The sequence below is a fragment of the Fringilla coelebs genome (genome assembly GCF_963513975.1).
Source record: "Fringilla coelebs genome assembly, chromosome: Z".
Taxonomy (NCBI): Eukaryota; Metazoa; Chordata; class Aves; order Passeriformes; family Fringillidae; genus Fringilla; species Fringilla coelebs.
In genome coordinates, this window is record NC_140031.1 from 271,938 (window position 1) to 297,539 (window position 25,602).

At 43.5% G+C, this 25,602-nt stretch overlaps 1 protein-coding gene across 6 annotated transcripts in view; it reads right to left on the bottom strand.

Moving 5' to 3' along the window:
• The window catches only part of ZNF532 (zinc finger protein 532), a 34,480-nt gene extending 9,281 nt beyond the window's left edge, over positions 1–25,199 (bottom strand). Inside the window, exons 1-7 of one of the 6 annotated variants that reach the window (XM_084225231.1) lie at positions 24,436–25,199; positions 23,815–23,957; positions 22,092–22,201; positions 12,748–15,107; positions 8,006–8,187; positions 4,947–5,123; positions 776–938 (exon numbers count right to left, since the gene is read on the bottom strand). In XM_084225231.1, the coding sequence (XP_084081357.1) occupies positions 776–938; positions 4,947–5,123; positions 8,006–8,187; positions 12,748–15,087 (2,862 nt within the window). In that variant the 5' untranslated portion in view covers positions 15,088–15,107; positions 22,092–22,201; positions 23,815–23,957; positions 24,436–25,199. Of the gene's footprint in view, positions 1–775; positions 939–4,946; positions 5,124–8,005; positions 8,188–12,747; positions 15,108–22,091; positions 22,202–22,671; positions 22,862–23,814; positions 24,415–24,435 lie in introns of those variants that run through there. The other 5 variants (XM_084225232.1, XM_084225230.1, XM_084225229.1 and 2 more) reach the window with 5 other exon arrangements.
• Positions 25,200–25,602: the final 403 nt, after the last annotated feature.

Here is a 25,602-nt window from a genome sequence, read left to right on the forward strand (position 1 = left end):
AAGTGCCATAGCTGGGACGAAAATGCAAAATTATGGTTTCAGCAGCCAAAAAAGATGTCTGGTCTACCATTCTGCGGTAGAGAAATAGCATTCAGAAATTGTGTCACTGCCATAGAAGCGCAGCAAGCTCCACAGCATTCTGTGTTCAGACACCACGGGTTAATAAGGCAGAAAACCTCAGCTTTGGTCTGTATGACATGAGGTAAGAGTCTGTGTTGAACATACCACTAACAAATAATAGCCAGGGGGCTGCTGATCCTTCAAACCAGGACTTACAAGGATCACCATGAATCGTCAGCTCTTAAGGGTGTTTATGAGGAAATCCACTGGAGTGTTTTTCAAAGCACACATGTTCAAGTTCATATAACACAGGTAACCTCTACATCTAGCAACATACTGCTTCCTGGTGAATTTTGAACATCAAAGGTTTGATTTTGTGATGCACTCATCATTCTCAGCTCCTAACAATTGGAATAATACTTAAAATACTGTAAATAAAACTCATTATTTGTTAGGATTGGACTTGCTGAGATATTCCCAGTATACCAAAATCAACATTCTTACAGACAAACCGACTGAGTCATTACAGATATGCCGAAGACCAGACAAAATATAAAAGTTTAACATTTGAGAACATTCAAAGATTACCCCCTCAGAATTATTAACATCTCTCTCAGCAGTCTTGCTACTCCATGCCTTTTCACAGCATGTTCTCAGAGCATGTATTGCATGACAAATGGTATCATGAAGGAAACAAGAGAAGATGCCTACACACCTTGATATGATCCATCATAAGCTGTTTCTGTGCATATAGAAGAGAACAGTCTGGACACTTGAAAACAGACACCTTCTGGTTTTCAATGTGCTGATCAAAGTGGCGATAGAGCAAAGGTTGTAGAGTAAACACAGTGTCACACATAGAGCATTTATATATTATTCTAAAAACAGAAGCACAATAAACAATGTCAGTCATGTTGATGATCTATTCGCAAGAATCATGATGTTAACTTTTTTTCTCATCACAGATAAGATCTGACATGTTTAAGCAATCATTTCACACTGCCTGAAAAAAGTTAAACTAATTCAAAACATCCTTCAGTTTCAAAATATTGGGGCAGGAGAAGAAACAGAAAAATAGAAAAAAAAATTTAAAAGTGCAAACATGAAGCCAGAAAACAGTAGCAAGTGCCAGTTACAACAACGTCTGCTCAGGATACTCTGACAGTTCAACACCTTCAGTTTCTGATCTCACATTGTAGCTAAAGGATAATATCCCTGCTCCAGGTTACAAGCCAGTATATTGTATATGCAGTATATTGTAAGGGAGTGATTCATTCAATCGTAGTTAGTAACATACTTCAAGATAAATACATTTTTGGCAATGTTCATGGCTGTGATGCTCCTGAATGCCAAACCTAGACTCTGTGAATGCCCTGAGGCTCCAACAGGACAGGACGGGATTTCCCTATCTGCCATTCCAAGCCTTGATGAATCTGTCACAGAAATGTAGAGACCCCACCAAACACTTCCATTCTTGGAGCACATGTGACTTTTGAACATAGGTTCCCCAGACTCCTGTTCTTACAGCAGTTTTCTAACCACAGATCATGAGATAAGAGAAATCTAAGCCATGTAATCTGTAAAGTCTAGCTAAAATAAAAGAAACCCAACCACAGGTGCTCAGTACAGCAACAGGCGCTTCCCATCTTTATGAGTAACTTCCACTTAAAAAAAAAACATCAAACCCTCCTACCTGCTAAAGTGCTAAATCTTCTCATTAGCCACATAATATCCTTTCTATATCCCTCCAAGTAATTATTATTGATAGTGCATTGTTTCAGAGCTCTAGGGATCACTCTGCACTGTGTTTTGAGACGGCAAGAACATGGGCATTGCTTCCATGTCCAAGCTGTCCTGTAACTCCAAATGAAAAACAATGCACTTCTTCATATTAACTGGGAAAGACTTTGTTTTTGTGCTATCAAGGGGTCCCAGTTTCTCACACATGCTAGGATAAATGTATTATTTACACAGCATCCTCTCATGATCTATTGTCCTGCTTTCTGTGGTGAACCCTTCACTGCAGATCTGGAGATTTGTAGAAATTCTTTCTGAATTTATGACATCTAAAAACTATAACTCTCTAAAAACACCACGAGCTAAATCTCTGTATTTTCTATGGCAGCTAAAGTACTTTACCCTGCCTTCACAGAGCAGAACTATCTGGTAAAGATCCAAATTTCAGACAAGTCTGGGCAAAGACTGTACTCACTTAAATTCATCCCAATACAACTCACAGTATGAGTTATGACTATACACACACCTGGAGTATTTCCTTTAGATGCAGCAAAAACATGATTTTCAATCCTTAACACATATGCAACCATGTACAGTGGTTTTGTTTTTTTTTAAATTTAGAAGTAGTCAGTGTTTAACATGCAACTGCCTAAAATGCTGTTCAAAGCTCAAGGGCAGTTGTGCTTCCACAGGATGTCATTTACAGGGATGTTGGAATAAGTCAGGCAGTTCATCCCATCCCATCCCATCCCATCCCATCCCATCCCATCCCATCCCATCCCATCCCATCCCATCCCATCCCATCCCATCCCATCCCACTCCCACTCCCACTCCCACTCCCACGCTGGTTACTCAGCACTGCTCCTGCCCCAGCACACACCAAAGCAGGCGCATGGCCTTTTCACTTCCCAAAAATCTGTTTAGTAAATTCATGTACTATCTTGGAATAAATACAAGTGTTATCTCAGGAAAATACTTTCAGTCATATAAAAGACATTTAGCATTTGGAAAGCTTCTGCACCAGAGGATAGAACTCCTCCTTCCCAATTTTTTTTCTAGAAAAAAAGGAACTTGTGAGATAATACACTTTTTACCAGTAGTACCATAAATATCCATAATTTGGCTTGATAAACAAGAATTTCTCCAGTATTCAAAAATAGATCAGCCATGAAAAATATCTTAGTGCCATTCCTAGACACTGCTTACTGAAAAAAGATCACCTCTGTGGTTTTCTGGGAAACCAGAGCTTAGAGTATGACAGGAGAGAGCTTCCCAGAGTTGAAAGACAAGACAGCCATCCATTTCCCTATATTAAAATAATCTCATTTCATCCCACTGAGAATCCCTGTATATAAAAGTCATTTTTCATACACTAAATAGTTTAGTGCATCTGTTCTGCAGCAACTGTTTGTAATGTAATTGTAAATCACATAGTTCCAAGTAAATGCCAGGGGCAGGCAGCCAGATTCCCCAGGAGCCCAATTCCTGCAAACAGAGGAGTGTGACCTACTCCAGAGTCCCTCAGAAGCCGTGGGGCACTGCTGAAGCCATGGCCAGTGTCCTTGGACTGTGCCAGACCCTTGGCGTCAGGAATGAGGCTGGCAGGCTTGCAGTGGGTGCCAGTCACACAGCCTGGGTGCTCCATGATGCAGCACAGTTAACCCAAATGTGAATGTATTGCCTCAAATACAACCTGTCAGCTCTGCTCAAAACTAAGCAAGCCAAGAACTTTGAACACTGCAAGGGCTGGAAAAATCCTAGTAGTCACTCTGCATGCATTTAAGGCAGCATTGTGATTAAAACTGGCAAATTTAAAGGAAACACCACTTCTTAAGAGGACTGCTCCACTATGGATTCTGTGACTTATTACAGTAGTACATCATAAAATTTAATTTCATTTTTTTATAATCGAAGTAAATTCATAGAGGAATGCAATTATAAGTGCATCTATATGGAAAAAAACCTAATGCAAAATACTTAATTCATTAACCTGATCAGAAACAATTTGGCAGATCCAAGCACAGTTCATTTTTCATATGTGTAGCATCTTACACAAACAGTGATCTTAATCTTTTAGATTTCTCTAATGAGAACTATGGGAACTTGAAAAAAGTTTTAAATGCTGGTATCTAACCGCCCCTGAGGGATGATACCATCCTGAATTAAAACAACGTATCATTTCCCACTAGACAGAAATTACTTCCATTTGGTATCAGACATGGCAAGTTTGTTGTCATTTTGCTTTGATGGAAGTGTAAACAAAGAAAAAAATCTGCTGTTAATATGTTAGAAGAAACAGTGAGAAGCTGAACTCTTAGGAATGCTGGTTATTACATCACATGACACCTTCTATGTTCTTGAGCCTGTAAGTTGTTACCATGCTGTGCTCTGTGCACACCCCGGAGAAAACAGGGAGCTCAATCCCTGTTGGCTCTCAACAGTGCACTCTGGCAGTGAGGGAGAGGCAGATGGAGAGAAGGGGTGCTCAGAGAGGCTCATACCTGAGGGCTGGAGGAGTCTGCACACACAGCAGCACCTTCAGCAGAACTGTCCAACAGCTTAAAAAAAAAGACCCTGAAGCCGAGTCTTACTTGTACCCTGTGTTACCACCTTCAGCAAACTACCACCTTTATGGGCAACTTTCCTAGCCACAGAACAAAACCACTTCTGCTTTAAGCCAGAAAGAGATTACCTATTGGAAAAAAAGCTTATATAAACAGATAAAATTGCTTTTTCTCAACTTCTCAACCACGTTATGAAAATCACCACATAAGCACCAATTAGTATTAGCATCTCTTTTAGGAATCACATTATTTTAATTCACAGTCAAAATGCAGATGAGCTAAGCAGATTAAAACATCAGAACGAGCAACGGTCTGGCCACCTGTCCAAATAATTTGTGTAATTACATTTTGCAATCGCTCTCTTGTAGCATGCAGTGCTTAAAGGCCTGCTAGTGCATTCAGAGCAATGTCCTTTGCCCAATGAACTACCAGCTGAAAAGTCATGAAAGCACTACACAAATCCCACATTACCAGCAGGCTGACAAACTGGTGGCTGTCAGAGGTGTACTGCAAGCACAGGACAGAATGCAATTTCACGGCTCATTCAAATGCAGGCAAGTGCAGTAGAAGATGAAGTTTGCTTACTTTGGTTCGCCTATCTTGATACCCGGGTGTTGTGTGTAGGCATGGGAGTGTGTGCTGGGAGCAGATTTAAATGCCATGGGACAGATAGGACACTTGTAAAAGACTTCACAGTGACAACCTTGAATATGAGACTTGAGTGCCGCCACGTCAGAGTACACAACATTGCAGTGCACGCAGCTGCGGAGAGAGCGGAGGAGAGTCAGTGCAGCCTGCCCTGAGCAGTGCTGGACATAATCAATATGGATTTTCAAGCAAAGGGAAGAGAGAAACACACATGGATAACAACTGGATAAAACTACATTACTCTGTCAACTTAAACAACCCCATAAGAATCAACATAACCAGTGATTTGTGGATCACAAAATAAGGGGAAAGAAATCTCACACACTGTCATTTGAAAATCTAAGAGATATGAGGTCAGAACATGTTTTTATGTTATTACAATAAAACAGATAGAAGGGTGGACAGACAAGTACTCTATTGATTGCAGAAAAAAATGCTTAAATCCTCTGCAAATTTGGAAAGAGATGTTCCAGAATGCATTTTTATCCCATGCAAGGCATTGTTTAAAGTACACCACAGCAATTTAGAAACTACCACCAAATGGAAAACCAGTAAGGAAAATATTTTCACCCTTTCCCTTATTTAGATTTAATGAAGATATACTGGTAATGATTTTCTGTACATGTAATCAAATCAGCACTTGGATTGAAACTCAGGAAAACTAAACCAAATCCCTACTATCAGATCAATATATAATATTGGAATTCAGAAAATTTTTTCAAAAACATACTTCTGCTGTGTCGAAAATTTGTGACCTTTCTGCATCTATTCTAAAATGAAATGATTAAAAAATTGAATTAATATTAGAACATAAGAATGTTTATACACAATGATCCCCTTTAATGCCCTACAACTCCAGGAGCAAATGCTCCCAAATCAGTCCAAGAACATAGTGCAATCAACAATTACCTGTCAAATGAGACAATTTCTTATTGATCAGTATTTTGCAGTAAGACTTTTACAAACTCTTCAAATATAGAAGGCCTCCACCCTTCCAGCATTTTAATTTTAGTATCTATCAGGGCAGTATGATTGTTTCCATATAAATGTCAATTTAATTTTTCAATAGTTTTACTGCCCTGATGATAGCAATAAAGCAGTTCTGCATTGAATTCAAGGATCCCATTTTACTTTTTAAATTTATCACCCTTGAATTTTATGAAATGTCATCCATTCTTTTTCTGGGCATTTAGTTTACACTCTTAATAATATTCATTGAGTTTATACCCATCTAGTCTCTGCTTACCAATGCATTCTCTAAAGCAGATTATTCTGGGGTTTTTTTGGCTCTGTTAAGAGCTTCTGTGCTCACAGAGAGCTGAGCACTTTTCACAGCCGTACACAGCGTGGTGCACTCAGTAACACATGTACTTCTGAGGTGTCCCTCCAGAGAGCGGGGTGGCATTTTCACCTCCCCGTGCCACGGTTTGGCTTTATTCTCTAGTGATGCCACATAACAACTGATCCTCAGCATCCACCATTGTATATAACACAGTTCCCAAGGTCCAAGCCTTCCTCTTGGGGACTGTTCTAACAGCTGCTTGCTTTGACCTTAGCAGGATGCAGTGAAACTTCAGGCTGAAGTTTTCAGCTGATTCAGTGCAGACAATTAGCCTAAATCCCTGGAGTCAAAGGGAACTTCCTGGCAGAGGCCCTGTGGAGAGGCAGGACAGGCTACGCTGCTCATAGGGAAAAGCACCGCAGTTCTAAGGAGAGACTGAGGAGGGTAAGGAGGGAGACAGTAACATTCCTAGAGACTGCTTTTGCTTGCCTGGGTGACTTTGGTTTAGTCTCACCAGATCAAGAAATTCTTGACTCAGTGTGACACGAGATGTTTATGAGAGACATCTTGAAAAGTTTACTGACTTAGATTCCCAGTAAAGGGGATTCTTTCTGCTGGTATTACTGGGGCATGCCAGGAGTCCCTAGAGGTGATTCCATGTATAAACCCAAGAGACGTACATTAGAGGGAACAGCAGTGGAGTGCAGGAAGCAGATGCAGGAAATGCAGGACAAGAAAGACTACTGCTTGAGAGAAAAGGGTAAAAGAAAAGAACCCAAAGAAATGAAAGGAGCTTGGAGTTATGTCAGGCCATGAATTCAAGCTGAAAACAGAGGCTTGATGCAGTAAAAATGCTTTCATTCCTTAGGGGACAATTGCACAGACATCCTGGAAAATGAACTGTGGCACCTTAAGGGTGGACGGAGCTACCTGCTGTAAGATTTAGAATGGCCTTTTTCCAGGCAGAGAGGGTGAAGTGGACGTGTTTTTGGAGTGCTAAGCAAAGCTCATGGTACATGGTGCTCTTCTGATCTCTTGCTGTGCTGCCTGCCATTCAAGTGCAAGGAAAATGCTAACAGAAAGCATTCTTTCAAGTCTTTCAAAACTAAACATTTCTATGAAATGCCTCTGCTCCCCATTTTCTCAGTGAGTTGCCATTACAGGGAAATGTAAAAGTCAAAGGGAAACTGAAGAGTAACAAAGGAGAACCAAAAGACAAGGTTGTTTGAGGAAGGCAATTTCCAAGTGATGTTAAGTGATAAAGTCAAGGAATCTTGACTTGCCACAGAAAAGAGAACAACCAGCAGTATGCCCATCAACATCTCAACCATACATTCTAGAAGTACTGACAGTGACTCTTCTACAAGAAAGAACAATCTAAAATTCAATGTTTTGGAAAAACTCAGCAAGATTTTTGAAAACCTGAAATTAAGACAATGCATCTGAATTCTCTAGACTTTATAAACCGTGAAGTCCTGAATCTGCGTTACATTGGCTAATATTCTGATTTAATCATATACAAAAGTGGATGCCCAAAACAAAGCAGAATACTAATGTATTTATCCCAAAATTTCAGTACTAATACTTCTGTTGCCATGACAATCTTAAACCCATGAAGCTGGTATTGTCCAAACAGTGCTTATGAAAATGGAAAACCACTTAAAAAACCATAAATTATACATAAATTGACAGCAAAAGGAATCATTATACTGACCGAAACCCAACTCTTCGGGTATAATGCAGGCAGTTCTTAGTGACATGGGTCTGGAAGTGGACAGATCTGCAGATTGCTCCACATTCAGGACACGTATATGGAGATTTATGCTGATGAATTCTCTGGTGTGATGCAAAACTGCACTGGTTAGGAAGCAGCATCTGGCAGATATTGCATGTCTTCTAAATGATAAACCAGAATAGATGAGACAAAAGGTTTGGTTCAGCTCTACATTACATCTTGTGTCAAACACTGCAATAAGCAAATAAAGGTTAAATGTCATAACTGGGATGGGACCCAATGCAGTAGGCAAGTACAAACCCAAGCCCTGCTGACAGAGCTGGCAGGTGCTGGTAGCCAGACTGACTGGCATCCTGGGCTACAAAGCTCCTTCCTACACCACTGACCACAGGAGATACACGTGCTTTCCAGAAATATTACTCAGGTGTCTTCCCAGATTACCTTAATAGTGCAAGGGGCTTACATACAACTCCAGAATCAAATTATTGCTATTGTCCCCTATGGCTTGGGACTCGGGAACCTCACCAGCAACTTGCAAAGATTTAAAATCAAACCCAAGACTTCTTCATGACATCAGTATGTTTTTGAACATGTATTTGCCTGTTTTTAGGAATGTTCTAAGAATGTTCTGGCATATGTAGTGATGTGTACACTCTGCAAGAATATTGACCAAAAAAAGATCTCCAGATCTGCATTATAAATTATTTACTAACATATGCATGAAGAAATCCTGAAATAAACACTCTGGGAGCACTGTGGCCTGGTGTATTTGAACACAGTCTCTGTACAGAGTTCTCCAATGTCCTGATGCAGCAAGATGGCAAAATGCAAACCATTAAATATACAGCATATTAAGCAAAGAAAACATGCCATCACTGCAATGCAGGTTCCACTGGCATTCCTGCCAGCCCACTACAGTAGTGTTCAGCATGGGTAGATGTACTGCTCTCCTGCAAGGCTCTGCCTGAGTTCAGCTATCTACAGAGATTTCAAACTGGCACCTGCTTAGAGCCTTTGGTACACAGCAAGGCTATACTGAGACACAAAGAAATACCCACTTTGAAATGCCAAATACTTGGCCTTAATTGACCAAAGAGTGCCCAAAAGTGGGGGACTCACAGCCTCAGGCTGACCAGAATTGTTTTGGGGTGTTAACTTTGCCTTAAGTTCAGATAAAGGCAAAACCCTCTGACCAGCAATAAGCGCCACATTTACTGGGCTCAGTACCATTCCCCAAATCACTCTTTGGCTATTCCCGTATTAACAAGCTGTAATACAATACTGGAGAATCTGGAGCATAATTTGATTATGTAAGAAAACAGCAAACCAGAACTTCTTATTCCAGTAACAGAAACATCTGGAGGTTTCACAGTCCTTCCAAAGCCTTTGGCTTGCAAGACTTCTGAAGGAAACGGGGATGTGATGCCATGTAAGAGCCACACAACATTCCAGCCCCAGCTCAGTGATCTTCCTGATTTTGCAGCAAGCTGCCAGACTCATTTGCTGACCCAATATGCCCATAATACTCTTAGTTAAGGCCCCTGCTCTGCTATTTCAATGAGTACAGAAAATGTTTAATTGTAACTGATTACAGTAGAACAAGAAGCATCTACTGTGAAATTCTGACATTCGGCACGTTTGCTTACCATTTTATTTTGGGCTTAAGGTGGCATTAACTTCCAGTTCTCTCATTCCAACCCACACCAAAATAAAACACAGTTTGTGAAAATCATCACCTGCCTGCATTTAAAGTCAAAGTTTCAGAAAAAAAAAAAGGGTTAGAAGGAAAAATGGTGGAGGTGGAAAATAAAGATACACACATACGCTGAGTATGAAGGGAAATGAGCTATGCAGTTTCCATGGGAGGTATATACTCCTATCTATAACTAAGAGAAATACTAACATTCATTAGCCCAGATTTGCTACCTTTTTCCCCCAGCAAGTAGATGAGGGTTTTATTAAGCCAGAAAACCTATCTGTGAGCCAGGGTTAATACTCCTTTAGCAGGAATATTCCTTTAGGTTAATATTCCTTTAACAGGAATATTGATGGCAATAAAACATTACAGAAAGGTAACAACTTTATAGTGAATGTATTTTCATTGATAAGATTGTTCTACCATTGCTTATTTTAAACAAAACATTCTACCTTTGTAACAGGAGTATAAGAGCAGCTACTTACTCACTGGAAACACAAAACTATACATTTTCCGTTTCAGGAGCAATTAGATGGGACACTAGAAAGAACTGCGAATAACCTTTTTTCCTATTAGTTCTTTCCAAAATCTAAGTGTTTCTTTTTATTCTTTCTTCCTTCCAAAGAAAAAATACCAATCTCATCTAACTTCCCTGTCTTCTTCCCCCCACAATAATGGCAGTTTTACAGCAAAAAGACAGTGCCAAGCACTAAGAAGGAAAACAAGTCAGAGTATTTCTCATCCAAGCTTCTCAAGAGGTAACATCTAATGAAAAAGTAGCAACATACTTAGTAATAAATGCCTATACAGAGCCTTTCTCCAGGAAGTACTACCCCTGCAGGATGCAACCAAACTCAACATAAAAAACAGTGGCTGCTTGACATATGAAAAGGACTACAAAAATGTGTAAGGATACTTCAACAAAGAGCATTTAAAGCTACATTTATTAAGTGCTCTTTTCAAACGGAAGAACATGAAAATAGCTTATTTTCCTCCAGTGCTTTGCACTGTTTTTTTTAAACCAGCTCAGCAGAGCAGGTTTCCATGAGGAGACACAAACACCCTGACAGGCAGCAGGCAATGCCAGCTGCTCCTGCAGCTCCAGGGGCTTCCCTCCTTGAACAGCAATACCTGGGAACCCATACTTCTCTCTCCACCTCCCTGCAGCTGCATTTTTGCATTCTATGAACATCACAATTGCTTTCCTTTAGTAAATTACCAGGACAAACAGTATCTAAAGGACGTGTATGGAGAGCAAACTCAGCAGCAACAGGGCAAAAGTATCAGACAGAGGGAGAAAGGGAAGGGCAAAAGGTTTCGTTTACTTGGCCATAAAGACAAAAATCCTCACACCCTGAAAGTGAGAACATCACATTATATTTGTTCTGTTTCTTTTTCAATTTCTATTTTAGCCTCATCCGCCCAACCTATTCTCTGTCCCTCATCCAACTGCTTTGTCTTGTCACCTTCTTACTTGCTTGCTTTTCCAGTACCAAAACCTCCAGGTTTTTGCAAGGTCTACAGGACCTTAGATGAAATGTTACCTAATAGGCTTATTATGGGGGAAAAAAAACATCTATCTATAACAATAAGCATCAGCAAATCACTTAGCTAAATACCCTAGGTATTAAGTAGCCTGAGTTGGTGCAGAATATACTCTAACAGTCAGCCATTAGATCCTGTTCAGAACTGCAGCAACATCTATGGATGGACATGTTCTGCTGAAGGAAACTCCCTGAGGTATGCACACTTGTAGTATCTTACAAACAGAAGTTCACTTGCATGGCATTCCACCTGGAATCCAGGTAATTTCAGTCTAACTCTGCTAGGCAATTAAAGGGAGGGGCTAAGGCAGAGCCACATAATCAAGGTTATTTCCACGCGCAAATCTCTTTACATTACTACCTGTAGTGGTAGGTGCAGTGGAGCTGCTTCATGGTACAGAATAGTCCTATATGTAGTGAATAGATCCTGACAGGAACCTGCCTGTACTCCTAGGACTAGTGCATTTTTTTCCTAACTGCAGGACTTAAAAATCTTTAGCCTGTCCACTGTTGTGTGATTCCCAGAAAGACTCCTGGGGCGTTCCTGTCTTGAGCATGCTTGCAGGTTTTCAGCTTCCCCCGCAGCAAGAAGCTGGAGCACCAAGCTCACCTGAATGCTTTGAAATACACCAGAATCCCTTTTAATTGGCACACCCCAACAGAGATCCAACCATGTCATTTAATTAACCACCTTCACTCTGCCAGGATTATAAAATACATCGCACACTGATTAATATTAAGTTTTATTGAATGACGTATTTCTTTCAGATCAGGCCACATACATTAGTAAATAATTTAAAAATGGTTTTTATGTTGAACTCATTAGCATTTGTAAGAGGAAAAGAAACCGAACCAACTAAACCAGTGGTCACACAGAAAGGAAGATGTGCAAGTGAGAACAGCACTTTGCACTTTCTAAGGAAGAGCTGAGGCAAACAGCAGCATTCCTGTCAGTAGTCAGTGTGCCATTTGTCACTGCCTGAGTCCCTCCCTGCATGTGAGGGGAATGCCTCGTTCACTTAGGGCACTTGGTGAAAACTGTAAAACCTGAAGACCAATCTAGAATTAATCACTTGGAGCTATCATTCAGGTTGAATAGACGGGCTGTTAATGAGGGTGCCAATTAAGTGGATTCCACAAGCTAGTCAAATTCCAAAGCACAGAAAGAAGCATTAACATATGATTAGTAATACCCACAATTATTTTCTGTATTATCATGTTCAGCTGTAAGAAAGCTAATGCTAAATTTTAGCAAAAGATACAGTGCCAATTTCAGACTTCAGGGCCTATAAAGATTCTAAGTCTTATTTAAAAAGTGTTGACATTCACTATGCAAGTGCTTGCAAGACTTTCTGTGGTTTTCATTTATCATTTTAATCACAGAGGTTCAGATAATTAACAGCTAAATGAAAGTAAAAACATATCCAAAGTCTCCTAGGCTTATAGATGAAACATTGGAATGTAAACATAGGATACTCTACTTGTCCACTTGTGTCTGCGGCCTGCTGGAAATGAGTTGCAAGAGATGTCTCATCTTGGAAAACTTCATTGCACTCCAAACACTTTAGACTATGTCTACAGAGTTTTGATGGATCTTCGTCTAGCGGCATAGCTGGAATGACAGGAGAGCTCGCAGGGGCCGAGATCACTGTCCCAGTTAAGCCAGTCTGGATCTTTGTTACGGAGTGCGTGCCAGCTCCCCCTGCGCTCTGGAGCACGGCTGCAGCAGTATTGCTGGAAGGAGATGCTATCATTTGATCTGCTGGGACTGGTTTTAGGATCAGGTGGGAACACTGCATCACGACGCCTTTCTCCTTGTGCCCACGAGCATGGGACAGGAGACTACATTTATTGTAGAAAACTAAATTCTTTGTACAATGATTACAAGTCACTTCAATTCGCACACTCCTCCTGTCATAATGCTGGGTCAGGCTCTTCTCAAGAGCAAACGAGTCGCCGCACTCCAAACACTTGTAACCTCGTGTCGGTAGCGTGATTCCGGCATTGGCAGGGGGGCTAAGGTTTGGGATGTAAACTGGTACGGGATTGACACTGCTCAGCACCTTATTGAATGCTTCCACTACAGAGCTCTGTAGAGATGACACCACCTGCACTCGAGACACTTTTTTCGAAGGCTGGGAGGCGGCTGCAGAAATTATTGCCTGCTTGATTTGCTGCTGGGGTTTTGTTAGCACTTGGCGCAGTTCAGAGGTGGTTTGAGCACCCTGAGGCAAAAGGTTAAGGTTGGCAAGATGGACTGTCTTTGGCACAAGTTTGGCACTGGCAAGGCTTGATGCTGGCACCACGACCGTCTGCTGCTGGATGGCATTGGCAGCTTTGATAATGGCACTGCTGGCGCTCTGCACGGATGCAGCAGAGATGACAGTGGCTTTCACTGTGGTGTTGTTAGCCAGCTTCAGATTGATCACTTGGGAACCTGCAGTTTTCACTGCTGAAACAGGCAGGAAGGCAGTAGCCACGGGTTTGATAGTGACCTGTTTGGGGGCAAGTTCTGCAGATCCAACTGCATTGGTAACAACTGAGGACTGCAGAGGAGCTCTGGGAGGAGAGGAGAGAACAGCAGCGGAAGTTGGTGAGGACAGGAGAGATGTCATGGAAGTTACCATGGAAGCACTCTGCTCTGGCTTTTTACCAGAGTCCAAATCAACTTCTGGCAACACTCTAGTAACAGTTCTCTTGATCTCCCCAGAAGAAGTCTTGATGGTTTTTATGCGAACCTTAGGAATTGCTGGTGTTGACCCTGCGGGAGAAGACGGAGACCCTTTGCTACTGTTCTCACTTGAGACGCTTCTGGGACTATCGGGCGGTTTGACAGACGGCTTCTTAGCACCATCAATAAGACTCTGAGACTCGGGAGATTTTTCAATAGCTCGGGGACTTTCACTCATGTCTTTTGGTAATGGAGAAGATTCTCCTGAATTAGACTGTAAATCTTTACTGCTATCTGTAGCTGCCTTTTTAGCACTCAGTGCTGCGATTGCAGCAATGCAGGACGAAAGCTTTGCTGATGACTTTGCTTTGGACTGGGAAATGCTGGTAAGATTTGTGTCACATTTTTCAGTACTCAGTTTTCCATCAAGTACCCTGTTTTCAAGAAGCTTCTCAGAATTGTCTTTTAGTAACTTGTCCTCTGTTTTTCTAGTTTTAAAAGACTCATAGACACCTAAATTCATGGAGCTTGTCTCTGTCTCTCGTTTACCAGTTTTATTTTTATCTATACTACTTGAAACAGTGATTCCAGATTTAATTAAGTTCTCCCCTCCAAGTGCCTTTAGTTTGTCATATTCCTGCTGCGATAGAGATCCTGCCAAGACATTTGCTCTGAAATTTGCACGTATCTCCTCTTTATCTGGGGGGTCATCCACCTCAATTCTCTCATCATCATCAAATTCTTCCGCACTTGATATTGGGCTGAACTGGTTGAAAGCTGAATCCTTCAGTGTAGTCTCAGAAGCTGACCCATCCTCTTTAAGTGATTTCCCTTCATCTTTACTGTAACTCTCAAGAGCTGCTGATGTTAGAAAGCCATTGTGCAAGCTATTGCCTGTGGAATGGTGGACATCCTTATCCAGACCTTCGGAAGAATCAATAGTACGCACATTTTTCACAATGACGCTCACCCCAACATCAGATGATGATGGGACATGCGAGTCTTCATCTGCGTGAGCATTTTGTTTTATGTGGCTTTCGTGGTCATCATGTCCAGATTCAATAGCTGCTTTGGGATCTACCATGTCTGGTATGTCAAAGGCTGCAAGAAGGTCATCAAAATCTGGGGTCTTCATATCCCCCATGGCCATGTATTTGATTGTAAGCAAATCTGTAAAATAAGCAGAAAGTCATCCCTTTAAGCTCTAGTAGCCCAGTCTTATACAAAACAAGCACTTGTTCACATCTGCCATGCAAAGAAGTGCTATTTCACTTCTGAAGTAATTTTTTCAGGGATTATACATTACAGAACAGTGTCCAAGTGTACCGTTGAATTATTAAACCAAGAACTATAGTAATTTATAAACTCCACAGATAGTAACCTGGCAATTTTATTCTGGGCCCAAATTGCAGTGACTTTCTTTCTCTCCTACACCAACTCCTATCCTCACCCACCCAGACTGCAAAATACCTGGACATGCATAAAAATAACACAAAACACTTGTAATTCCTCTTAAGTCTTGACTTTCCTTAACAGTTGCACTATTAATCTGAGGAATCTTCCTGAAAATAATGAAGCATAAAGTAATAAACAACTGTAAGACTTAGATATTCATCAACTCTAGCTACCTGGAAGTCATTGTGGACTATGAGAAGGCGACTGAGGAAAATTTTTAAAGGATACTGGAATAGACACAGACATTTCATGAAACAGCTTCAAATAAATATAGAAGTGTTTGGAAATTTGTTTACACAGTTCATTTGGTTTTGGGCCCTTTGTCTAACCTATGAAGTCCTTAATAAAAAAAAGATGCATGCATAGAACCAAAATCACAAAGCAAGTTTCTATGAGGATTAAATGGAAAAGACTGCAGATACCAAAGCATATAAAATCCATGTAAACTGACATAATTGACACAATTTCTCATAATCTGGGATACTAATTAGTTGCATTCTGGTTGTACATCTGTTCATAGGTGTCTTTTTACAGTTGTTGCATACACTCAAAAAAAGCTAGATAGCCTCCCTAGTCTGAAGCTTCCTCCAATTACATATCCTGGAGTTTAATTAACATTTACCCATAACAATGAATGAGGGTCTGCTTACATACTTAATTCCTCTTCCTCCAAGTATGTTTAAGATCACAACTGCCCAGCAGAGGAGACACAGCTGTCCTTTACTGAGAACTACAGCTGTCCTTATCAAGAACTTCTCTCATTCTTCTAACTTTTCAAGCAAAGTTAAACAAAAAGGGAGACAAACACGGTCAGTTGTGATACACAAGGAAGAGAAGGTCTAACCTGGCCATTTTGTTAATCTCTTCCTCACTATTCTAGGGCACTCATCTTAAGATTCAGTATATAAACTGTTTCCACCACAACTGCCAGGACTCTGTAGCCATATTCCTCCCCTTTTTTTTCTCCTCCACAAACCTTTTAGTAACTCTTTCCTTTAAGGATAAAACTCCTCCTTTTATCCAAGATCAAAATCAACGGACACCTTTGCTGCCAGACGAGCTGTGAGTCTATTCCTTCTCTAGGCTAACATGATGCCTGTAAATACTTCAGAAGAAGAAATATAGCTAGCTCCTGGTTCCCTAGGAAATCATGATTTTCCAGGAACTGTAATTTCTTTGAAAAGTGCTCTGAGAATGCTTGAGAAAAGTTATACAGAAAACCAGTTTCTTTAAAAATTCAAGCATTACTTTGCTTACTTATCATTCAATGATAAAAGTAACAAGGAAAAAAACTGGATATGACCAACAGAATTACACAGCTAGGGAGACGCACAAAGCAGTGAGGTGAAATGTTTCTGAGTTCTGCTTTTCTGATGGTGGCTGAGAGAACTTCTGGGAAGATAACGAGTGTTAAAAACTTAAAATAACAGATTCTGAATATGCCCTTAGTACATGGTTTCCCTGAATCTTTTCCATCACAACACCCACCCCTGTATCTGTGCATCAGCATCTTGCTGAAAGTAAGTTCTGGGGGTGAACCAGCAGTGGTTTATTTGTGTTCATGCTTTCCCAAAGCATGCGTGACTTCCTACGTTATTGTTTCTTTGGAAACACATCTTCTCAAATGTTTCCTATGAACAGCAGGAAGAACATGGCACAGATTTCAGCCAAAGCAAGGCACTCCTTGTCTGTTCCACTGCCTTGCTTCTCCCAGTCAGCCTTTTTACTCCAGCTCACCTGATACTACATTCCAGTGAAGCACTCACTTGGGGAATTATGTCAAAACAAGAACCAGACCATGAGAACTGTCTTCTGATAGCAGAAGCAGCAAGCAACACAAGGACGACTTAGAAGTAAACAGCTGCTTCTGAAGAACTGACTTTTTGTTTTACTGCATGGAATGGTTATCACTCCTCCTCAACCCCTCTATCTGTACCTGTTATAGGTGGAACAACTCTAGCCATATGAGGAAAAACAAACCTACCCTTTCATGTTCTCTGTTGAGATGGGGGGACACACCAGAGAAACACACACATTTTTTCTTACTTTCAAAGTCAGTTTTGTCTTGTAGCTCTGGCTTCAGGACACCTGCAGATTAGGCCCAGCATTCTCCACAGAAAGACCAAACTGCCTAGAAGCTGTTGCTGAGATTAAAAGGTGCTTTTCTGGGTAAAGCCAAGCAATTGTAAAAATTCCAATCAGAATCGTTCTGGGGAAGTTCAACAGCCCAAAGAAGACCCCTGATTTTTGTCTATCAGGTACAAGAACAGCTTCAAGCTTTCCAGAAATGGCAAATAATCCTCATCCCTTCCCAATACTTTTCCAATTAATATTTTCTACTCATGAAGTCTTCTATAATTTCTGGATCACAAGCATGGTCATACATGATCAATTTTTACTCTTTTATTTAATCCTTAACCTTTGAAGAACCAACCAACTCTTCCTCCTTGACACTCACCTTCCTATTCATCCAGATCTTCTAAATAGCTAAACCACAAGTCTAACAACTTTATACAATTGCTTCAACTGGACCAGACCATCTTTTCTGCCTTACGGAATTCTACCCTTTGCCTTCAAATACCATCTAAATATCTAATTTTGTTTTTGCCTTTGTTCAGACAAACAGTTCCCTCAGCAGCAAATCCATTTGTTATCAAAGGAAAAAGGAAAACCACCAAATTTAATCTTCCGCTACCTATGGCATTCACATTCTTGTGATTACATTCCTTTACCTGCCCTAAACTCTTGTTTTTACTGCTCTTTGTATTACATACATTTGAGAACTGTGCACACTGTAGGATGGGGACGTTTTCTTTTGCACGTTCTTCCAAAAACACCAGCATTCTTTCCAGTTTTGTGAAATGAGAACACTGCGAGAACACTGAGAAATCTCTTTTCAGGGTCTGGCACATGGCAGTGTCTTGGTTCTGTTACAGCCACATATAGGAATTAGTCTGTTACTTCTACTGATTCCCAGGCAGACACACTATTCCAGAGCAAAATTCCAGTAATCTGGAATAATTACTCCACCTCCAAACAAGAGTAATGATGCCTAAGTAACATCAAGCTCGTTCTGGAAGAAAATGCCTACACAGGGAGCAATACCAGCCTAACCAGCATAAAACCATACTTTTTGGGTTTTGGTTTCTGTATTGTTGTGATAAGAAATTTCATCAGGTAGAGAAGACATAAGGGATTCAATCAGAATCTCAGTAACATATATCCTAACATTAGACAAACTTCATCTTAATACATTATTATGAGCAGTTCATTGGTTATTAGTAATTATGACTGACATACACTTCCAGTCATTTGCTCTGAAAAAGCCAAGTGTTGTAAAGACAGACAAAGCAATATGCTAATCTAACCACAAAACCTTCTTCAGGAAGTGGGAACCACATCTCCAATCACAGCCTTGCCTGGTTTGACATACTCAGCAGGCAAGTGGGATGTGCAAGAGGCCACTTCAACCACAGTCAGCAATGGCTCTCATGCTCATATACATAATGAACAGGTTCCTTTTCACTACCAAAGGGCCCATGACCTTCTACTTTTGCAAAACCCAGACAAACACCCAGTTCCACAAATCACAGAAATTCCTTTTGTAATATACAAAGTAATTCTTACCCTAGGAATTTTCCATTTCTTAGGATAACAGTCTTATTTAGCATCCATTTAGCATCCCCAACATTAGGACTGGTCATGCCAGTCCTAATGTAAACATCTTTGTGAAGCATGGGGTGTTTTACAGTTAAAATTTATCCCAAGAACCTACTTTTTCTATATTATACACCATCTCCACCTGCCTTCAAAAAAGGGGAAAATTTGCTTCCATGCTCAAGACTCAATGAGTAAAAGACTTAATCCACCATTCTGACAGCCAAAATGGTGTTACTTGTAGTTTATGACTCCTTAGGAGCCTCATCCTGTAGTCCAACACATCAATTTCTGAACTGGGTATTTCAGGTTCTCTTTGGGCATGAGAAAACAAGATGGGCAGGAGGAGGGGAATCTTCTGGAGTCTGAACCACTGCTAGCACAGTTTGAAGAGAACCACACACAGCTGGTTCAAAGTTCAGGACAATCAGCCTTTGGCTGGCAAAAAGAACAGGGATGTTTCAACACATGAGCAAGGAATCTCCTTATGCACAGCATGGGGCTGCACAGGCCGTCCCCAGCTATAGCTGGCCACATGAAAACCACCTGTATTTATTAGGAGATTCAGGCCAGGGTTTAGGTCTACCTACTTCCCATATCCCTCCTAAAACAGAGATGAATTCCTGAAAAGCAGGGAAATCTACATACCACTATTTTTCTAGTTGACTTAGAAATTAATTACAATTGTGGCTTAATTTTGTACTTCTATATGAAAAATAGGCTGGGGCAGTACCAAGTGAATAATTCAGATGTACAACAACAATGAAGAGAATGTTGAGATTCCCAAATAATGCAGACTGGAATTACATTCTAAATGGCACAAGCTTCCCACCTCTTTCCTTTAAGGTACTTTTTCTGAAGTGGATGACAATTGTGACCAAAGCACAGCAGGAGCAGCTGTAACCTCTCAGGGAGCACTCCCAGCCAGGCAGGGCCCATCAGGGCAACAAGCAGGCCCGAGAACATTAGGGTCAAGTTTGGGTTTTTCTGAACATATATTCCTGGTACTCTGCTGCATATTTGTATTTTAACACATAGGCATATGGCTAGGAAAACAACAGTTAGTCAATTCATTCCAAAGGGACTTGGAATGTGATAAATCCTTACCCTTATTCTGAAGATCAAATAACTGAGACCAATGCAAAATGAGATCCTGGGTGCTGATACAGACGACCAGCCCTCCAGCATTAGCATTTGCTGCTGGAAAGCTGAAAGCTGACCTGTGTGCACAATCCAAATCTCCTGATGAAGAGCATTTACAGATATTACTAGACTGAAAAAAGATAACTCACCAAGAGCACTGCAGACTCCATCTATTCAGTTTTCTCATCTTACAGCCACCAAAAATCCCTGCAAATTCAAAATCTCCCTTGCTAAAAACAAAAATTCATAATACCGATAGCATTCAAAAACCCAAGCAAAATAGATTCAAGGAATTCTGTCACAATCCAAGAACTTAAAATTTTAAAGCTGCCTACTCTTCTGGCAGAAGGGAAAAAAAAATCCCAAAAGATGCTCTTGTGTAATATATGAATTTTAGCTGACACTTGGAAATGAACATGCATTCTCATCAGGAAGAGATCCTATTCCTAGCATGCAACAAGAATTCCTGTTTGCAGCATCATTCTGCCACAGACGTCTATAGTCAAATATAGACCCTCTGCATCCTGATGCTGAAGAACAGGAGCAGAAATCAGCACAGTGATCTGACAGGCACTTTGCTCCACCACAAGCTATTCACTGCTCTATCAAACCTGAAAAACAACTTATCACAGCTGCAGTAAAGCTCACAAACCCAGAATTTCAGGCCAAATGTTAGTATGCTATTTTCACTTTTCTACGATTAATAGCTCAGTGCCTTACGTAATCTACTGCAGTCAGAAACAAAAAGGTTCCCTTGTATTGTCACCCTGCCTCAGCAGCCAGCACACAACTTACCCAGTACCCACAGCCTCTCAAGGCTTTTAGGACTGTCTATTCTGCTGACCACAGAGGAAAGGACCCTCATTTCACACCACAACAGAGTATTTCCAATGTCCTGCCTCCATATTATCTTGACTGTAGGTTACCAAACCAGCTAACACAGCCAGGACTGGGAAGATTTTTAAAAAATCACACTGGTTAGGATTCTAGAGTTGCTGATTTCCTGTTATAGGAAGTAACAGTTCCGGCAAAAGAATCCCCCAGGCAAAATGTTTAGTGATCCACTGTGCAAGCTCTAACAGCCTTTGTTCTTCCCTTTGCTAGATTCATTACTGCTTCCTTCTCTCTGCTCCTCTCCCTCTCTCTGACTCCTTCAGATTTCACTATAAGATAAAAACATCAGCTCAAATCTTAAGTACACATTTTGTATTTTCTAGTTCGGAAAGAAGAACCAAAAATTCTATCAATTATCCATTGCTTTAAGTTAAAAGCAGTCACCCCTCTGCAGTTGCTGCACTGCCCATCCAGTTTCCTATGCACAATATTATAATTCACACCACTGCAGCCCCATCCAGCCCCCAAAATACATGTTTCCACTTGGCTGCTGCAAAATCCTCCCCAGGTTACAAAAGTTTAAGAAAAGACATTCATACTATTTTCTTTTGCACAGGTTTTTTTCTCTGTAGGCGATATTAAGTACGTGTTTAACACTGAAGACCTTAATTAAAAACCAAGTATTGGGTCACTGAGATGTGGTCAAACAACAACGTGTAAATAATCAGACAGCAAATCCTGCATGTGTGAGTCTCTCAATACAGCACAGAACAGCTCCCTGCCACAACTGGTCAGCAATTCATGATTGTCATTCAGAGGCCTATTCATAACACTACACTGTGAAAAAAAAGTTTATCTGGATATATTTCAATGAAAATACTGTATTTAACCAAGATATCAGTAAGTCTTTACAAATAATAGCTTTAATCCTTTTAAAACTGGAGGACCTTAATAGCATTTCTTCATTAACACTTAAACAATTGTCTCCTTCCTAATGTGCCAAGTGTGCAATCAGGATGTAACTCCGAGCTATTGTTCCATTCAGCCCAAACCACCATGTCTCACCTTGTGAACCTTGACCTTTGAGGGATTTTTTTAGCCAGTGCTCAGTTACTGCCACAGCCGCATTACCTCTGCAAACACCAAAGGGTTAAAGGCAGCCCCAATCAATAGGCCTACAAGAAAAAAAAAAGGGAAAATGAGTATGCCTTACAGCATCTTTTCAATGCTTTTATGCACAATTCTGCAACAATATTGTTTCCTTCTGGCCTTAGAGAAAGGCACAGCAACCCCCCCCCCCCATTAATGTTTCCTAAGGAAGCAAACCACAAGACAGCACCCTGTAAATAAAACAGCATGCAAAGCATCCTCAGTCACAAGCATATCTACAATTACAAATAATTCAATCCATTTTATTTAGTTTAGTTTTAAAATAGACTGTATAACCAGTGTCCCACCCTTGCAAAGCAAAAATATTTTAGTAAGGGTCATAAATCTCAGCTCTTGCCCATTCCTTAAGCATAAAAAGGCACGAAAAGCCAAAGTAATCTCAGTTACTGCAAATATGTACATTTACATACAGAACCCTTTATGACTACGTTAGCCACATACCAGTGCTGTGTGTCTAAAGTGTGCATTCACATACTGTTTTGGGATGGTATCTTTCTGCAAGCTCCTCTGCTTTTGGCTGCCATGAAGGGAGGAAGCTATCCCAGTGTAGTAGCTCAGTGACTGCATTGTGTTCAGGAGCTGATCTGCCTCAAACCAGTTCCAGCCGGTTCTGGTCACCCTACATAAAAAGCTATGGCAACCCTCGCTGAGTTGCCAACAAGACCCTGAAAATCGCAGGGGCTGGTTTTCGTGTGGCGTGGGGCCGGCACAGCCCTGTGCCCCAGCTCCCCTCTTGCCCGGCCCACGCGGCCCCTGCTCCCCAGAGCCCCCCACACGTTCCCTTGCTCGCCTCCCCCACTTACCTCCCACAACCTGGCTGAGAGCTGTGTGTGCGTGCCTGTCTGTAGCTAACAAAGAGACCGCAATAAAAATCCTCATAGGATCTCTCTTGCAGCACCAGGCAGGCTCGGCCACAGCCCTGGGAGACAGGCTGCTAACCCGGGCTGCTGCCCCTCTGCTCCCCCAGATGAGGGGTGGCTACTCGCACACGTCACATCTGCCCCCTCATGCCCACGGCCGTGGGGTGCCCGATCAAGGGCTTCTCCCATCTGCCCTCTCTACTCCTCGTTCCATCTGGGGCCACCCGAGTGGCATTTTCTGTGCTCTGAGCGGCATTACTATAGAGTACCCACAATTGCGCCTCCCTCCCCTCAAGAAATCCATTTCCGCAGCAGCAAGATGCCTACAAAATAGTTCCTTTGCCCCCTCCTCGCAGCACCGACTTGGCTGCTTCACTGATTTTTTTTTTTTTTTTCCTTTTGCTATTCGACTATGCTGGAGGCCTTGAGAAGCAGTGAGCTGCAGCCCCACTGCTGGGCAGCCCCCCCGGCTTGCACCCGCCGGCTGGGGAGGCCCGGTCAGGCTCTGCGCAGCTCCCACCCCGCAGAGATTGTGCGGACCGACCGCCTGCCCGGCCCTGCGCCTCTCAGGCGATGCCTGCCCAGGGTCTCAGCCCCTTGCGGTGCCCACGCCGCTCCGGGGGTCCGCACCCACCTGTGCCTGTGGCCGCTCTGCTCCTGCCCGCTCCCCTTCACCTCGGCCACGCAAGGGCCTTCCTCCTGCATGGCTGACAGGCACCCAGACAGAGACAGCCACCCCGCTCCTCTTGGCTACTCACCCTTGCTCTGGGAACACCAGTAACCACCTCCGCCTACGCGCTGAAACCCCCTCCTCTCGGAGGCTGCGGGAGATGCTGCTCTGCAGGGCTCCCTCCGGCTGGGTGGGCGACCCCGACAAAGCCCCTTCTGCCCCTGGCTGCACCTGCAACTGAACAGAGGTCTCGGGCACAACCCTGCACCCCTCCCTGCGGAGACACCTTCTTCGCATCCCTCATCCCCACCCCGTTCTGGGGAGAACCACCATGTTCTTCCGCTGCCTCGGCCCGTCTTCCCTACACAGGCTGCTGCGGCCGCAACCGCGGCCGGCCCTCCCTCGGCCCCTCGGTCCGGGGGGCCGCTCCCTCCTCCGGGCTGCCGCGGCCCCGGGCACCTCCCCGCGGGTCTGCGCGCTCCCGGCCCGAATTGGCGCTGTCCGAGCGGGCCTTGCGAACCCTGGGGACGGCCGGGGAGGAGAGGCCGTGGCCCCTTCGGCGGCGGGGAGAACGATCCGCCCCCGCCCGGCCGGCCCGGAGCCGCCAGCCCGGGCAGTCCCTACACGGGTGCCCGCGGGGCTCCGGCCGCCGCCGGGCTGGGAGGAAGCGACCCCATAGCATGCAACCTCCGGTCCCCATGCGACACACCTGCTGCGGCCGGAGCCGGCGGGCTCGGGCAGGGCTACGGCCCGCGGTGCGGCCCGGCCCCGCGTCGGAGGAACATAATGGCAGGAGGCTGCGGGGCTGGGCGGTGGGGGTGGGGGTGCTCGGCGGCACAGATGGGGAGACGCTCCCGTGTGATTCCGTGTGGAACGGCTCCCTGGAGAGTGCCGGGGGCGGGGAGGCTGCGGGGCCGCCGAGCGCCGCGGGGCCGGGGCCGGGTCGCGGCCTCCCGCAGCCGGCACAGCTCGGGGGGGTTTCCGAGCGGTGCCGGCGGGCAGAACCGCGCCGGCCGCCGGGGCCGATCTCCTCCGCGCCGAAGCCGGCGCCGCCCGGGTGCCGTGGGAGATGCTCCCTGGGGCCCGCCGGGCTCTCCCCGTGCCCGAGCGCCTCAGGCCTCGAAGGGCAGCCGGGGAAAGAGCCCGCGGCCGCTGCTCCGGTTGCAGGCCAACAAAGGACGGGAGGAGCCACACGCTGCCAGCTCTGGCGGTTCAGCCCCTCCGCCGGCGCTGCGGCCGCTGTGCCCGGGCCCGGCCGGGGTCACCTCCCAGGTCCCGGGGCGCGGCCGGGAACCGTGTCCCGGAGCGATGCTGCCTTTCCTTTCACACCCTGTTAGCCGGGCACTCTCGGGCCCGCCTGCGCAGCGCCTGCGGCCCGCGCGCTGCCTCTGACCGGGCGCCTTTGTTGGCTGCGCAGCATCCTGGCGGCATCGCCATTGCTAGGAACGGCAGGACGAGATCCCGCCCTCTCCGGTACCACCGTGCAGCACCATTTTCAGAATGTCAAGTTTTGAACGCGAATCGCTTTATTGACGCATATTAATGGCTTTAAATATAACACCCGTCTCAAATTTACGCTATGGGCATACAATATACTAAATATTCTAGATAAAAAAATGTGTATTAGTGCATTAGCGTCTGTGTATTAGTGTCTCTTAGGAGCCTGTTAGGAAGGCAGCAGTGTCTCTTAGGAGCCTGTTAGGAAGGCAGGTGCACAAGCACAGCTCCTTCTGGGAAGCTGCCCCAGTAGCTGTGCCCGCAGGTATCGGTAGGGCAGGAAATTGCCCATCGCGCCATACCCTGGCTGCTCCAATCCTGCCTCCACATAAAAATTCTGACTTATTCCAATTAACCAAAACAGCAGCAGAACATAGGT